Genomic DNA, 16,417 nt, shown 5'->3' on the forward strand with positions numbered 1-16,417 from the left:
TTCACAGCAGTGGATGTATTGACAGATAGTAGTGGTCCAGTGCTGGAGAACACTAGAATGCCTTTGTCATTTTTTAGCTTCTTTTACTTCTGTTCCTCTTTTCTAGACAAGGAGGACACAAGGATTATCTCAGCCTCAAACAAGGCACTGATTGTAAATTTCCAGGATTGCCTGAGACACCTGTAAGATTCCTAATGGATTTTTTGTGCACTTCTGTCTCTTACAGCTTTTTCAGTGAAGTGCTCATATATATCATGTACAATCTTAATTTTTCTTGTAGCACTGATAAATCTCAAATTGAGGTACCAAGACAAGGAATGAGTCTATTAAACAGAGCTTCTAATTTGTATTAGTAATGATTGTAATGTTTGTTTGTCACAGAGGAGATTTGCAGAGTGACTCTGTAGATGTGAAACGTGTTGTTTATTTCCCAAGGAAGCTCAAGTCCCTTTTCTCAGAATTCTGTGCTGGCTTGCCAGCTTAGATAAAGGAGTAATTCAATCTGTGCTGTCAAAACCCATAAATAGGTTTTTGGATGATGTGCACAGTAAAATTAACCAGGCATTCAAAAAGGTAAAGTTTGTGATTAACCTTTAACATTTTGAACAGGAAAAGCTATAGGTGAGAGATTATATAATGACTAGAACTAGAGCAGGATTTATTTCATGCTTGAAGAGCCTGTCTTAGTTTGAGGATGAGAAATGAAATTTGCTGTCCTGTAAAATTCATGAAATCCTGTTGGGTTATGTAAAACAGTGAAAGCTATTTTCTTTCATTGTGTGATACCAAGAGACATTCCTTTAGGCTTTTTGTAACCAACTCTTTTGCACTAAAATGGGAACCTTTCATCTACAAATGTTGTTAAGATGATCTCTGCAATCACAGTAGGATTAGAAATACTGCAAACTTTGATTTTCTAGGAAGACAAACTTCAAACTGTGCAAGTGATGAATGAAGGTCCCTTGACTCCCTTATATATGCCCTGGCCACTGTTTTCCTGTCAAATCTTTCTATTTATAGGATCCTTTCCCAGACAGAGGAAAGTGAGAACAATGCCAGCTTTGTTCATGAGATGGAACAGCTGAACAGCAGCTTCAACAGTTGTCTCTAGATAAACACACTACCTTTGCCCCAATATCTGATTCTATTTCAGTGCATTGACAAAGCCAGAGACCTGCTGGATGCTGAGCTGACTGCCATGGCAGGAGAGAGTTACAGTCGAGCCTATGGGGTAAGTGTGGCTCTCAGCCTTCATTCCCTTCCTTTGCTGCTGCTTCAGACTATCTCTAAAAGTTGCATAAAACCTCAGAGTAGTGCTTGTCTCCAGCATAAGACCTTTGTAGGCCCACAAGCTAAATGGCTTTTGTCAGATAAAAAATACAACTTTGCAGGAGCAGCTTTGGGACAAACTAAAAGTGAGTGAAGTGAGGTCCACCCCCTCAGAAGAAATAAGAATTGACATTTAGGAAGTTTGAGTTTGCATCAGCAGGTCATCTAGGTACCAGTATATAGCAGTTGGTCCTTTATCTGTTGGGCAGCCTATGTACTTAAGATTTTGATGCCAAAATACTGTTCCTTAATTATAGATTTGTTCTGTAGTGATTGGGATGGAATGTGATTTTTTCCTTCAGGCTATGGTATCCTGCCAGATGCTGTCAGAGCTGGAAGAGGTTATCCAGTATAAACTTGTACCAGAGCGCCGTGAGATCATCCGCCAGATCTGGTGGGAAAGACTGCAGGTACATCCATGTGAAGGTCAAGGATGAAGATGCTGATGAGCTGGCATGAACAGCTTCCTTTTGAGTCAGTGTGGTGGCTCAGCAAATCTTTCCATGTCTCTTTCCATCCCAGTAACATCCATGCTCACGTGGCTGTGTGCTCCATCTCCTTTGTGCTTGTCCTGCTTGCCTGGGGTTTTCATTTGGGCTTTTTTTTTTTTTAAATTAATGTTCCTGAGGTCTCAGCTCGTATGACACTTTAAAAGGGTGCACTGAACCTTGAAATACATGTGTACAGAAGAGAGACACTAGTAACATCCCCAAGGCTGGTTATCTCAGTATTGGATTATATCTGGGAATACTGGTTTAGATCAAACTAGTTTGAACTTTTTACCTGGCTGGCTGGATTTTAAGAGGTGAGTTCTCCAAATGTTGGAAAACTGGTCAGACAATTCACATGCTTGTAAAATAAAATATTATCCTGTTCCTTTTGGACCTCTTACAGGAACATTTCCAACTGATTGGTAACATTTAGGGACATTACTTAGTGGTGGAATTGGCAGTGTTAGGTTTATGGTTGGACTTGATAATGATAAAGGTCTTTTCCAACCTAAATGATGCTATGATTATCCTTGACCTTTCAGAAGGGACCTTTAGCAATGTTGATTTTCCAGTATTGAAAGAGAAGTTTGTGCCTTTCTTACACTAATCATCAAAAATCCAAAGTACCTCTGAAAATTTAAATCAGACAGGTATTTGACACTATTTGCTTACAAGAGGCATCCCTAGAGTGAGAGTGAATATCCTCAGATGCAGTAGAACATACAAGAGTACTGTTTAAATGGAGATGGGTGGTTGCTGCAAGAGAAGGGAGTAAAAGAAAAAAAGGGCATAACTAAGGTGAAGTGCTGCCTGAAGGAAGAACTTATCCCTGTGCAGAGTTCTTCACTGGCAGTGCTGTAATCTGCCACTTCATGAAAGCCTGCTGTATATTTTTTAGCTGTTTGGGAAACTGTGAGAAAGCTTTTAGTCTCCCATCTGCATTCCTGTCTGGAAAAGCTCAGGACCATTCCACTGGGGTAGAGAAGCTGAAGTGGCAGGAAATGTAATGTCTGAATACAGCTTTTTATAGTCCTGAAAGCAGTACAAACAGTTCTTGAATGTTTTATAGGTGTTTTTCAATAGTTTTTAAATGCCTGTTGGAAGAAGTTTATTTGGGTGTTACAGAACAAGCTTTGCCTAACTTCCCAGTCCTCAGCTTGGGAGAAAAGAAAAAGGAAAATAATAACTTCTTTGGTGCTAAGGTCCTTGCTGTCACTGGAAAATCTTTTGTTTACCTCAAAATCAAGTAGTCTCTGGCTGAATAGGAACTTTGGAGCATCACTGTTACCCTGTACTTGGCCACTGTATCAAGCAAGATTTTGTTGTTATGGTCCCTTCCACAATTCTGCTTCTCTGTAGTATCCTTGAATGTTTGAAATCCAGACTCATCCTGCTCTGACAGCGTTGTGCCTCTCCCATCAGACAGACAAGAACCAGACAATGCTTGCACAAGCAGCACAGCAGTTGGAGCTGCAGTTTCTGGCAGAAAACCAGTTTAGAGGTGCCAGCCTCCAAAAGGAATACAGGCAAGGCAAAGAAAAAGGGCAATGACAAAAATATCTTTGCAAGCATTTGGTTTTCTACCATCTCCGTGTTGAGATTTAAACCAAAAATAGATGGAGAAGGCACTTTGGAAGTCACTTAGACTCACTTTGGAATGGTATGAAGAGTTTTTCTGATTCTTGGATGTGTTTCAGCTTTAGGAGCTTTTCTCCTCTTTCCATTAGAAGATATCATTAGATTGCAAGCACTGAGCTGCCTGCAGATTGTGAGAGTCAGGGACTGAACCTTCTTCACACACTGCAGAGTTAGAGAAATAGACTGTTGTAAATGCACAGCCAGCCCCGTGGCAGGGAAGAACGATGTGTCTGACTCCATGTTGTCAGAAGGCTAATTTATTCCTTTATTATACTATATTATATTAGAGAATACTAAACTATACTAAAGAATACAGAAAGGACACTTACACAATGCTAAAAAGATAATAATGAAAACTCCTGACTCTTTCCAGAGTCCTGACACAGCTTGGCCCTGATTGGCCAAAGAGTGAAAACAACTCACAGCAGAATCCACTGAAACAATCACCTGTGGGTGAACAATCTCCAAACACATTCCACATGAGCACAACACAGGAGACACATGTGAGCACAACACAGGAGAAGCAAATGAGATAAGAATTGTTTTTCTTTTCTCTGAGGCCTCTCGCTGCCTTTCAGCTTCCCAGGAAAAAAATCCCGGGTGAAGGAATCATGTTCAGAGAAGGTGAATGCCACAATAGACAGTTCCTAATGTCAGTCTGCTGTGAATTATGGGGACAGAAGTCTCTCTCTTGATGGAAGTCCCTTCAGATTCTGAATCAAGGTTCTGTGCAGTACAATGGAGACCAAACACTAACAAGTCCCCTTTTTTCCTCTCAGGGCTGTCAGCGAATCGTGGAAGACTGGCAAAGAATATTGATGGTCCGATCTCTTGTTGTGAATCCTCATGAGGACATGAGAACTTGGCTCAAGTATGCCAGCTTGTGTGGCAAGAGTGGGAGGCTGGTGAGCATTGTCAGGCTCTGTCCTCTTCAGCAGGTTTTTGGATGATTGGCTTTACTGTGCTGCTTCAGCCTTGAGCATTCCTAAAGGCTTTCATTGCCCAGGTGGGATGGGCTCTCCTCTGAGGAAGAAACTAGTCAGAAATTGTTGAAGTGCTAAAATTGTAACCAGCATAAAGTTCATGCTTGTAGCCAAGGTTGTTTCTGTGGGACTGATATTGTACCTGAGAGCCCCTGGGCCAATTTTTCATTGCATGCCGTAACTGAAAGTTTTTATGCACTACTGGAGATTATTAATAACAGCTCTCTCTGCTAGAGCAGAGAGTCAAATCTAGAATGTGATGTTTCTGTTGAACATTACAGTCCTATTTTAACATTCATCACAAAATTTATCACCAAATACTTGAAACAGAGACTTTACACTTTCTACTGGCTTCTGAAATGAGAATCTAATGCTCTGATCCAAAGGAAGACACATGGTTTATCATGGGGTATTCCTATGAGTCCAGGGAGTCTGCTGTGTCTGTGTTGTATCTGGAGCATCAGATGTACTTTTTTAGTGGTGGAAAATTCTGAAGCAATATGAGCCACAAACAATTATGCTTTAACCTGCTTTTTGTCTTTGCCACTTCTCCAGGCTTTGGCCCATAAGACCCTTGTCCTGCTCTTGGGAGTAGATCCATCTCGCCAGCTGGATCACCCACTGCCAACAGTCCATCCCCAAGTGACCTATGCATACATGAAGCACATGTGGAAGAGTGCCCGTAAGGTACAGGAGAGCACACTGCTTTGTTTCACTGCTCAGCTTCTGTGCAATGTTAGCTCTTCGTGTTCCCAACAGGACAAAGGCAAAGCTGGATTGAAATGGGGGTCTTCTTGAGTCAGGTTTTATGAGCTCTTGGAGATCTATATTACACCTAAGATAGCTCAGCTACCTTAGAAGGCATAAAATCAGCAGGATGGCTTCTGTGGTAGTGTTGGAAACAAAAAAGGTTTAATAAAAGGCAAAATAACAAAACTTTTTACAGAGAAAAATTGGGCAAGGTGGAAGAGGTTCTTGCTCCTGGTAAAACACCTGACAAAAGCCATTAGTTTCTTTGTTCTCTTCTTTTTCCAGTCAATTGCCCAGGCGGGACTTTTTGGCTCCTGTCCAATTGGCTGTCCTTAAGTTCGAGGTGAAGTCCCCCAGGTCCTATGAGGTGTCTTTTTTACTAAATGAGGAAAGAAACTTCTGGGCTTTTTTCCTTTTTACGGAGACAAAGGGTAGTTTTGTCACTCCATCAACAGAGGGTACACTCCTACCCTGGATGTTTTACTTTTGCTCTCCTAAAAGAGAGTAACTAATTCCTTTCTTTATTGTTATTCAGATCATAAACTTTTTATTTCCTTTAAAACTCTGTAATGCAGAGAAAACCTGGCCCTAATTTTATTTCGTATGTGGAAAGATTATTTTTGCTAAACCAGTAGCTGGTACCCAAAGGATGTAGTCAGGATTAATGGTCAGTAGTAGCTCTTGTGTCCTGTGTAGGTTTGCTGCTTGACTTTTCATCCAGTTTTGATTGCCAGGTCTCTACACTGTACCTGTGGTCAGGGTCACATGCAGAAAGGGGGGCTTACTGCCAGTTTTAGAAGTGTCCTGAATAGTTTGCACTTACTTGCTGAGCAGAACTGATTTTTACTAAAGAGATTATTGGAAATTTCTAACTGCAAGAGAGCTGAAAAGTACATAGAGTTTTGTCATGGGAACAGTTTGGCACCAGAGAGCCCAGGGTGAATGTTTTTGACATTGCAACACAGGGAGGATTTATGTAATCAAATCCAATAAGCTTCAGACTGGATAAGTTATCTTTTTTTTAATATACATTAAAGCCTCCATTTATCCTCATATTCTGCCACATCTTCTTTATTTTTTCTGCCTTGGGATTGCCAGCACTGGAGCAGAGCCATTGCTGTGGGAACATTGCCACAGCTAACGATTCTTTATTTGAATTAAAAAGGCAGAAGGAGCTGTTGCTGAGGCCCTGTTCTGTTGGCTCTGTAAAACAGAGAAATTGCCTCTTACCCTCTTCAGTAAGTGACCCCAGAAGGGTGTGGGGTCTCTGCCTGTCTCTGTGAGGGAAACCATGTTTTGGGGTGTTTGACTTGTGGTCAGGAAATAGATGGACATGGTGCAGGACACTGGTGCAGTGGTGGAAAGCAGAATGAGAGAAGGCACAAAGATTAAGGGGGTAGGAGAACATGTCTAAAATTAACTGATAGGAGATAAGTGAACCCCTTGAAGATGAGGGAAAACTGATACCAAAATAGATAAATAATACATCGTTACACCTGGTGATGTGTGTAGTTTTATGTATCTGTGTGTGTTCACTTGATTTGGTATCCTAAGTAATGAGCTGCAGATGTAGGCTGGCATGGTGGGAAATGACCATTTTTTTCTCGCTCAGCAGTTCAGGGTTCTTTTGTTGACCTAAAATGGCAGTTTTCAGTACTGCCATTTTGGCTGTTGTCAAATCCAGCAGGAAAAAAGCTGGCATCTAGAAGGAAACCAGCCATATGGCACTTGCAGAGCTCCACAACTGTCTTCTTAAACAACAGATAAAAATTTATATGTAAACTCTATTACATTTCTTCTAACAAAGACCTTTGCCAGCAGCTGCATTCTAAGCCATATCCCACAGAAAGGATGCATGCAAACTTAGGAATTCAGTTGTTCTGGAAAACTTGCTTTCAGTCTTAAGTCCTCCATCTGTCAGTTTATGGCCATCAGTTCTCAACATTAATGGAAACTGAAGACCAGATTGGGTGTATCTAGATATGAGAGGGGTGCATAAAAAGATTTGGTTAATTCTGTTCGGAAATATATTTTGTCTATTTTTAATGGATGTCTAACATAACTATTTCTAAGACTGTTATTTACACCACCCCCCAGTCCCTTCTGTCTAGGTTACCAGCTGTGGAATGCACCATATTCATGTTATGAGTATGATCCTTGCTTTGATTTCACCCTGGGCTAATACCCTTTTTCCTCACCACTGAGTTGTGCATGCTGATATTTGAACAGGATAGATGAGGCAAGTGAGTGAAGTGGTTTTTGTCTCTTACATATCTCATTCCTATAGATACACAGAAGTAAATTAGGCTTCTGACTGCATATTCTGCAGTTCCTAACCTGAAATGACCTTGCAGATTGCAGGAGCTTTACTCATCATTCTTTCCAGTGAAGCGTGCATACGTTTTTCTGAAGTCTTTATTCTTGGGTCCTCCTACCCAGAATACCTTCCAAGGAATTTTAAAAATATATTTTCCCTCAGAATTTGGTAGTGAATAGCACTACTCCCCTGTATAATATTCTGGCAAAGGAGTAATGCACGTTTGAACTTCTTCAGTAACTTTAGGAGAAATCTAGACTTTAATTTGTTGAAACAACTCATGGTTACATGAAACAACTTCAAGCCTAGACAAAGCTGAAAGGTTAGGAGAGAAGATCAGAAAGCTGCAAGTTTTCCTTCAGGCATTATTTTCTCAAATTGTCATGGGTTTGTTTTTTTGTTTGTTTTTTGGGGTTTTTTTTTTTTTTTGTTTTTTGGTTTTGTGTGGCTTTTTGGGGGGGGGGGGTTTGGTTGGGGTTTTTTTGTAGGCTTGGGTTTTGGTGTTTTTTGTTGTTTGTTGTTGTTTTGGGGGGTTTTCTGTCAGCTCATAACATATTATAGGTAGGCTTCTCTGGATTTGTGATCCTGTCTGTTCAATATTGTCCTGGTCAGATACAATTTGTAAGCTGTAAACATTTGATTGTTGCAATTGCCAGGCTAAGTTCATGCTCAGCTGAAAATGAGGTATCTCTGTATCTCACACTGTGTGGGCAGTTCTCTGCTGTTGAAGCTTTCTCCCTGTACAGGTGATCTTGTTGCTTTGGCAGAGTGGGGTTCTTGCACATCAGAGCAGTGTTAACTTGTGTTACGGTCAGTCATACCTTTGGCTCTCTGTCTGTGTGACAGTGAAGGTGTGCTTGGCATCAGAAGGATGCAGTTATTTGTTCCTCAGTGTAGCAATTTCAGAGACAGTAAGAATCTCTAACCTCTTCATTTATTTAGACATATTTAAAGTGTAAAGTGACTTTAGTGGGATGTTAGCGGCTGAAAAGCTTTGAAAGAAAACAAAACCACGTATTTTTATTTCTGTGAAAATCATTTCTACGTTGTCTTTCTCCCTTGAGAAATGGTATTTAAGCCCTGTGCTCCTGACTGCCTCCATCGTCCCTTTGCAGATCGACGCGTTCCAGCACATGCAGCACTTTGTGCAGACCATGCAGCAGCAGGCCCAGCACGCCATCGCCACTGAGGACCAGCAGCACAAACAGGAGCTCCACAAGCTCATGGCACGGTCAGCACGGGGCTCCCTTTAGCTCTAGACTGAAACTGGAGGCTTTCCTGAGGTGCAGGGAGGTGACGCATTTCAGACAAAGCTCACGCTTTGATTCAAAGAACGGGATTTCTCATTTGGCTGCTTTGGTATTACATCCTTATCTCCCGTGTAATGTTCAGTAAATGTTACTGGGACACATCAGCCTAAGCTTTTATTTGTTGCTGGTGCCTGGTCGTGTTTTTCCAGCACTGTGCTCGTTGGCAGAAGGCAGAGCTCCCAGCATGTCTGTTTCTTTGCTTTTCAGGAGATTCGGTCGCTGGGAAAGAAACACTCACACACGCCTGGCATATCTGTATTGAGTACACAGGCTGCCAAGCACAACAGCAGTGCTTTGGGCAGGAGGTGCCTAGCATGTGATGGTCTCTTACAATACTGTTGCGTAAAAACCCTTTCTCCATTTTTCTCTGTAGATCTGTAGGTGCCAGATCTGGTTTTTTCAGTTTAAATTGAAAATGCATAGTGCTTTCTATTGAAGGTTTGCTTTTTTTGAAGGGAGGTGTGCACTCAATTTGCTTTTATGAGGATGGGAACCCTTGGTAAAACCATTGTCTTATTTTTTCAGTGACTATAATGGAAAACAAATTTGTAATGATTTGCATACAGTATTTGTCTTGCACAATGCTTTCTGGAAAACTCAAAATACAGAAAGCACAGCCATGTCCTAACTGTGGCATTTAAAGCCCGCTGAGGGAGCAAAGTATTAAGTTTTGCTCAAACCTTGACAACCCCACCCTGCTGCAGTAAAAATATGTTGTTTTTCCTTTCCTCTAGGAAGGAATGACTTAATGGGGTTCTGGCTGGGGGAAGAGCAGTTCCTCTGTGTTTCCACTGTTAGTTGTCAGTGTTCTCCCCAGAAGGCCCGTTCATTTGGTGCTCAGTACAGCTCAGCAGCACATGTGTGTGCATTTTATCAGCACAGACTGATGAAGTCTTTCAATGAAGTCTGCCCCTGTGACACCCCGCATCCCCCTGTGACACCCTGCAGCTCCTGTGACACCCTACTTCTTACATTTATTTTAAAACCTAGACAAATGAGGAAAAAAAGTTTGATCCCCACCTTTCCTCTTAAATTAAACCTTCAACAAGTTAGTTCCACACTACAAGCAAGATGGAGATACCTTGAATCTTGCATCCAGCCTTGGGGAGAGGCTACGTGACAGGATTCACCCCATGGAATGTCTTTTAGACTCCAGACAGCAAGTTAGCCTTTTAATCCAGAGGCTTTGTTTTCATTTTAGGTTTTGAATCAATAATCCCTTTGCTTAACTAGGTGTTTCCTGAAACTGGGTGAGTGGCAGCTGAACCTGCAAGGCATCAATGAGAGCACCATCCCCAAAGTCTTGCAATACTACAGTGCTGCGACGGAGCATGATCGCAACTGGTACAAGGTCACTACAGAAAAGTTTCCAGATAAATTTTACCTAATCCCACAGTGCAGGAAAGGAAGGTGTTCATTGGAAGACCTGCTATAACTGTCTGCCTTGTTACTGCCAGTAGGATTAAAAAAAAACAAAACAGAACCAAAGACCAGAGAAAGTGGCCCAAGGCAACCATGGGATTCTTGTTTAGAACTTTATCTGGTTGGTAAAACTAAGCCACAGTTCAGTTTCTGTTCTTGCTTTTGAGACTCTCTCCTGTCATTAGCAATGAAGGAGAAAGAAAATGGGAAAATTTAACTTGTTCTCAGTCAGTATGCTTGAACGAGGAAAGTAGCCCTGTTGTTAATTCTCCAAAGAGCCTTTGATTTCGTGGTTGTGATATTTCAATTAATATTTGGTGCCAGATCTTCTCTGGGGCAGCCATCTCCTGTATTTTTTCCCATTACACATCCCCAAGTCCTAACATATTAATTTTCATTTTAGCCTTTGAAAAATTAAGCTATATGCAAATATAATTTGATTTTTGGTACAGAGCTCATTTGCTTTAATATTCAAGAGGGAGTTCCAGGCCAAGAACTCAGCATGATATTATTTAAGATAATAAGACAGCTCAAATTACAAGCAATTAGAGAAATCAAAGCATTGTGTTGTCTGCAGGATATTGCTTACTGCTGTTGTTTGCAGACACAGAAAGGTTGGATTATAGCTAACAATTAGGAGGTTGCAGAAGGAGTCTGACTTCTGTTCTGTCCTGTTGGCAGGCCTGGCATGCCTGGGCAGTGATGAACTTTGAAGCAGTGCTTCACTATAAACATCAAAACCAGGCCAGAGATGAGAAGAAGAAACTCCGTCACGCGAGCGGGGCCAGCATCACCAGCGCCAACACTGAGGGCAGCAACAGTGAGAGTGATGCAGAGAGCACTGAGAACAGTCCCATCCCATCCCCTGTGCAGAAGAAAGTCACTGAGGTACCCTCCTTCCTCCCTCTTCTTGTTGAGAGATTGGTACTTACTGCTTAGACACAGGAAAAAAAATTATGGGCTAAATTAAGGCAAATGATTATTAGCTGTGACCTGAAGGAGCTGTCCTAGGGGATGCAGTGCATTAGCAAATTCTGCTGTTCAGGCCCTTCATGGAACACTCTGAGGAATCTCTTTCATTTACCAGTTACAGTAAGGTGGTAGTTTTTAGGCTGGTGTCCATGCTGTCCATGTTTGCTTTGCAAACAAACTGAATGATAAAACCACTTCACAGCATTTTCCCTGCCAGACTGAAAGACCTTTGTGTAGTCAAGCAAAACATAAAATTCTAGTAGCAACATGTCCTGTGAAGAGTATGAGCAGAAGTCAGCTACAATGGGGATTAGGTCTATATTTCCACATATTTCTTCCTCTTTCCCCTTCTTGAGTTTAGGATTCATGTGAGCTGATGTGCTTGCATAGAACTAACGCAGCAATTTCATCCCAAAAGGATTTATCCAAGACCCTCTTGATGTACACAGTCCCTGCTGTCCAGGGTTTCTTCCGATCCATTTCTCTGTCTCGAGGAAACAACCTACAGGACACTCTAAGGTACATAATACAGCACAGAGTAAATGAAATCCAGCTGATAAGAACACATGGTTTCAGATTAGTAGAACACATTTCTGCTCTTTTTTGTTATGGTTGAATGAAGTGAATGCTTTGGTCCAGGCTGATTTTTGTTGGATGGATTATCCCTGCTTTCTGAGGGTTCTGGGAAGAAAAGTTCCTTGTAAATAGGCTTTGGGTGGGGAGGTTTTTGTTTGTTTGTTTGGGGTTTTTGTGGTGGGGTTTTATTGGTTGGTTGTTTGGTGGGTTTTGTTTTGTTTTCGTGGTGTGTTTGTTTGTTTGTTCCTAACAAAAGTACTTCTCTTTTTCAGAGTCCTTACTCTGTGGTTTGACTATGGCCATTGGCCTGACGTGAATGAGGCTTTGGTAGAAGGAGTCAAGGCAATCCAAATAGACACTTGGCTACAGGTAAATAACACAAAGAGAAATCACAAAGAGAATCACAGTTCCGGGGGTAGTTTGGGGATTTGCTGCATGATATCTATTATGATCCTTTGCTAAACAATCTTCCATAGGTGAGTGCTGAGAGCAGTGTGCAGTGCAGTCTGTAACTGATTTAACAAGCATCTTGAACAGAAAAATGAGAAATGTTTCTGTATTTATATGCAGAGTAGTGCATATTAATGAGAAAGAATGAAAATTCTTAAATTGAAGATGACATGCATTCAGTGGTGATCAAGTATAAAACACCACTGTCCTGCTTTGGTGTAGATCGCAGTCTTATTTCAATATTGCCTTGTAGAATGATTCTTGTAATTAAATTTAAAAATATTTCCTATTTAAGCATTATACTTTGAAGAAACATCTTTCCTTAGTAGGCTCCTGTAACAGTTCTGCACAGAACAGTTGTGATCTCATTGAACTGTTGTACATTTCTGTTTGGAACCTTGTGTTACCCTCTGACCAACTCAAAAATGAGTGGTGGGCTTCCCTGTCTCCTTTAGACGCTGTGAGGCCTCTAGGAGAGGGCAGAACAGCTGGTGCACTGGACATAAGAGATGACAGGTGTCACCACATTTCTCTTCACAGAGAAAAGCAAGGCACAATTCTTCCCAAGAATATTTCTGGGTTTCACATTCTCTGAACCTCAGAGAAAGGAAAAACAATTCTTATCATTTGCTGTGCCTGTGTTTGTGCTGGAGCAGAATGCAATATGGAGATTGTTTACCCAGAGTGATGGAGTTTTGTTGCCTTGGCCTGTCAGGGCAAGGTGTGTGTGTGTGTGTGTGGGGACTGTCAGCTGACAGCCACGAGATTCTGTGCAGTTGAGTGCTTAGCAGATCCAGTTTAGATGTGATGTGATGTAGTGTAATATAGCATAGAATAATAAAGTAATTAATTAGCCTTCTGGTATCAATGGAGTCCTCCTCATCGTTCTCTCCCCCTCGTCGGGGGTTGCCTGCAAATACCATAGACAGGAGTGTTTATTGTCCTTATCCTCACTGCCAGGTGATCCCTCAGCTGATTGCCAGAATTGACACCCCTCGGCCGCTGGTGGGCCGGCTCATCCATCAGCTGCTCACGGACATCGGGCGCTACCACCCGCAGGTAGGGTCAGCTTAGAGCAGCAGGGGGCACGGCTGTCCCCTGTCTGCCCAGCAAGTCACAGCAAGTGGTGACACTGAGGATGGGGACAATTTCTGTTGCTGCTGCTGCTTTCACCTCAGCACTTCACAAAGAAACGCAAGGAGGTGAATGAGCCATGCAGCCTGGGAAGAACTCTTTGTCTAATGTAATTTAATTTACTGGGCAGTGCAAATCACCTTAAATGTCTGTATGTGACTACTAAGAACCTACCTCACAGGTTTATCTAAATTTTTTTCCACAGTGTGGAATATCACAAAATCCTAAAACCTGTTTTTGTTCTTCCATTTTGAAAGAGGCTCTCAATGTCCTTCTGCTGTTCAGTGAATTAAAGTCTTGACAGCCTGTTGTTGGATCAGAAGACTTTCAGTAGTAAATTCCTATCACTGCTTTTCAGAAGCAAGCTTGCTTCCTCCTGTTGATTCCTAAGGCTGCTGTTTGTTAATGCTTTGCTAATTATTTAAGTTTATGTAGCTCTTTGGGGTTCTAAAGTATTATTGGTTGCTGTCCCTTGCAGGCTTTGATCTATCCTTTGACTGTGGCTTCTAAATCTACGACCACTGCTCGGCACAATGCTGCAAATAAGATCTTGAAAAACATGTGTGAGCATAGCAACACTCTGGTGCAGCAGGCAATGATGGTGAGTGCTCAGGGTAGCATTAAGTGTGTTATGTTGGATAGTTGTATGTCAGTTATAGTGACACAAAATGACTATTCAGTGTTGATTCTGTTCAAGTATAATTAATTTGAGGTATTTGCAACTGGTAGAAGTTTCAGTGTTAGTGTAATTTCCAGAGAATGCTTCCATTTTACAAAAATTCACAGTTTTTGTGTTTCCTTATGAGTGAATTTAGAGAAGAAATACATGAAAAACCTTTGCTCCATGAAGAGGTGGTTTTGCTTAATGGGAAGTAGAAACAAAACTTACTGAGCATAGCATAGAAAGACTAATATAATTAACTTGATAAAGGTTTTCATGAATAAATGAAAAATAATGCTTTCAGGCCAAGCTGCACAAGCATGTAGAAAATTTCAAAAGTAACAAATAAGGTGAGAAAAGCTTGGTTAGCTTCTTACAGAAAAAAATATGCCATCCATTATGGTTGTAGAAAATTTCAAAGGTAACAAATAAGGTGAGAAAAGCCTGGTTAGCTCCTTACAGAAAAAATGTGCCATCACTATGGTAGTTCTTGTGGCTCCCTCTGGCTTCCAGGAACAAATATTTCATAACATTAGAGGAAAAAGGAGTTTTGCAATTTTAAGTCAGGACCCAGTCCCAGGGATTTCTTTAGACATTTAATCTTTTTTTCTGCCCTGAAACAGGTGAGTGAAGAGCTAATTCGTGTGGCCATCCTGTGGCATGAGATGTGGCATGAAGGGTTGGAAGAAGCATCTCGTCTGTATTTTGGAGAAAGAAATGTAAAGGGAATGTTTGAGGTGCTGGAACCACTTCATGCAATGATGGAGCGAGGGCCTCAGACTTTAAAGGAGACATCCTTCAATCAGGTATCAGCAGATGGCCAAGAGGCTGTTCTTCAGGACAGCCACCTGCCCCAGATGTGCTACAAGAGCCTTTGCCATTTAACACAAAAAGTGAAGCTCTTGGGACTCATTATGTCAGTTGCAGATTTCATTAGTGACATTTATCCTCAGATCTATGTCACTTTTGGTGACTGTAAGAGGCCATGGTAGTCCAAATTGCCCTGGAGTCATATATTGGCAGGGTGTCTGATAGGCACTATAAAAGGATGACTGCTGTGCTGTTAATGATTCTGCTTTGATCACAGTAAGCACTAGCACAGATAACAGAATTCACTGAGCTTGTAAGCTGACTGTTAAAGGGTGATTCTTAGCATTCAGTTCCTCCTATAATGAAGTCTACTTGTGAGCAATGTTGTTTGATAAATTCAGTGTGGATCTTGGATCTGAGAATTTCTGGATCTGCTATAAAATTCTGATCTGCTATAAAAATGTGAGATCAAGTACTTGTAGTGCAATTTGAAGAGAGACTCTGGTGCTCTCTGTAGGTGTTAAGTGGTCTCCACCTGTTCCACTACAGTCTGTTGAAATTTATTTTCCTGTTGTTTTAATCCCTAGGCCTATGGCAGAGATCTCATGGAAGCTCAAGAGTGGTGCAGGAAGTATATGAAGTCAGGAAATGTCAAAGACCTAACTCAGGCTTGGGATCTCTATTATCACGTGTTCCGACGTATCTCAAAGCAGCTGCCACAGGTGAGGGGGGAGATTGGGATCTTTTGTGGGTCTTACAGTGCAAGTTGTCAATACCAACCTTTGCTTTATGTTTTCTGGTTATTTAAAACATACTAATTAGGTGTTCTGGAAATAACTGCATAGGGTTTGCTGCAAATTTGGTGTTTATGCAGCACTTCCTGCAAGTACCTGAAGTACTGGTCACGGCCTGAACTGTTTTAGGTCCCTTGACAGCATGAACTCTTCAGATGCTTCTGTGAGACTGAACTGAAATTCTAAGGGGTTGTATTTCTTTTGGTTTTGGTAGCTCACTTCTTTGGAGCTACAGTATGTGTCACCCAAACTCTTAATGTGCCGGGATCTGGAATTGGCAGTGCCAGGAACATACGATCCCAACCAGCCCATCATACGGATTCAGTCCATCGCACCTTCTCTGCAGGTCATCACCTCCAAGCAGCGACCCAGGAAGCTGACATTAATGGGTAAGAGAGAGCAGTTTTCACTGTGCTATTCCAGCATTTAAACAGTTGTTGCTCTTAGGTCCAGCTATGTATTTACCTGGTAAAACTCTCCAACCTTTGCTTTCAGGTGAAGTTTTTCTTAATCGGTCTGACTGCCACGCTTTCCAGTTTTGAGTGCATGTGTGTTTACTCTTGTCTGTTTATTCAGTGAGAATAAACTTTTGTGTGCACTGTTCTTTTGCAGGAAGCAATGGGCATGAGTTTGTATTCCTTCTGAAAGGTCACGAAGACCTTCGCCAAGATGAAAGAGTGATGCAGCTTTTTGGGTTGGTCAACACTCTGCTGGCAAACGACCCAACTTCTCTTCGTAAAAACCTCAGGTGTGTGCTCTGCATAGTCACTGAAAATGCTT

At 41.6% G+C, this 16,417-nt stretch overlaps 1 protein-coding gene across 6 annotated transcripts in view; it reads left to right on the forward strand.

Annotated features, from left to right (window-relative positions):
* MTOR (mechanistic target of rapamycin kinase) overlaps positions 1 to 16,417 on the forward strand; it is a 67,220-nt gene that overhangs the window by 43,805 nt on the left and 6,998 nt on the right. For all 6 annotated transcript variants that reach the window (XM_038159590.1, XM_038159588.1, XM_038159592.1 and 3 more), the window contains 15 exons: positions 1,154 to 1,231; positions 1,632 to 1,739; positions 4,238 to 4,363; positions 4,997 to 5,128; positions 8,624 to 8,739; positions 10,052 to 10,169; positions 10,922 to 11,128; positions 11,631 to 11,731; positions 12,061 to 12,157; positions 13,199 to 13,297; positions 13,851 to 13,973; positions 14,657 to 14,839; positions 15,431 to 15,565; positions 15,852 to 16,026; positions 16,250 to 16,385. In XM_038159590.1, coding sequence (XP_038015518.1) covers positions 1,154 to 1,231; positions 1,632 to 1,739; positions 4,238 to 4,363; positions 4,997 to 5,128; positions 8,624 to 8,739; positions 10,052 to 10,169; positions 10,922 to 11,128; positions 11,631 to 11,731; positions 12,061 to 12,157; positions 13,199 to 13,297; positions 13,851 to 13,973; positions 14,657 to 14,839; positions 15,431 to 15,565; positions 15,852 to 16,026; positions 16,250 to 16,385 — 1,934 coding nt within the window. The remainder of the gene's footprint in view (positions 1 to 1,153; positions 1,232 to 1,631; positions 1,740 to 4,237; positions 4,364 to 4,996; positions 5,129 to 8,623; positions 8,740 to 10,051; positions 10,170 to 10,921; positions 11,129 to 11,630; positions 11,732 to 12,060; positions 12,158 to 13,198; positions 13,298 to 13,850; positions 13,974 to 14,656; positions 14,840 to 15,430; positions 15,566 to 15,851; positions 16,027 to 16,249; positions 16,386 to 16,417) is intronic.

The sequence above is a fragment of the Motacilla alba genome, chromosome 21 (genome assembly GCF_015832195.1).
Source record: "Motacilla alba alba isolate MOTALB_02 chromosome 21, Motacilla_alba_V1.0_pri, whole genome shotgun sequence".
In the NCBI taxonomy this organism is placed as follows: Eukaryota; Metazoa; Chordata; class Aves; order Passeriformes; family Motacillidae; genus Motacilla; species Motacilla alba.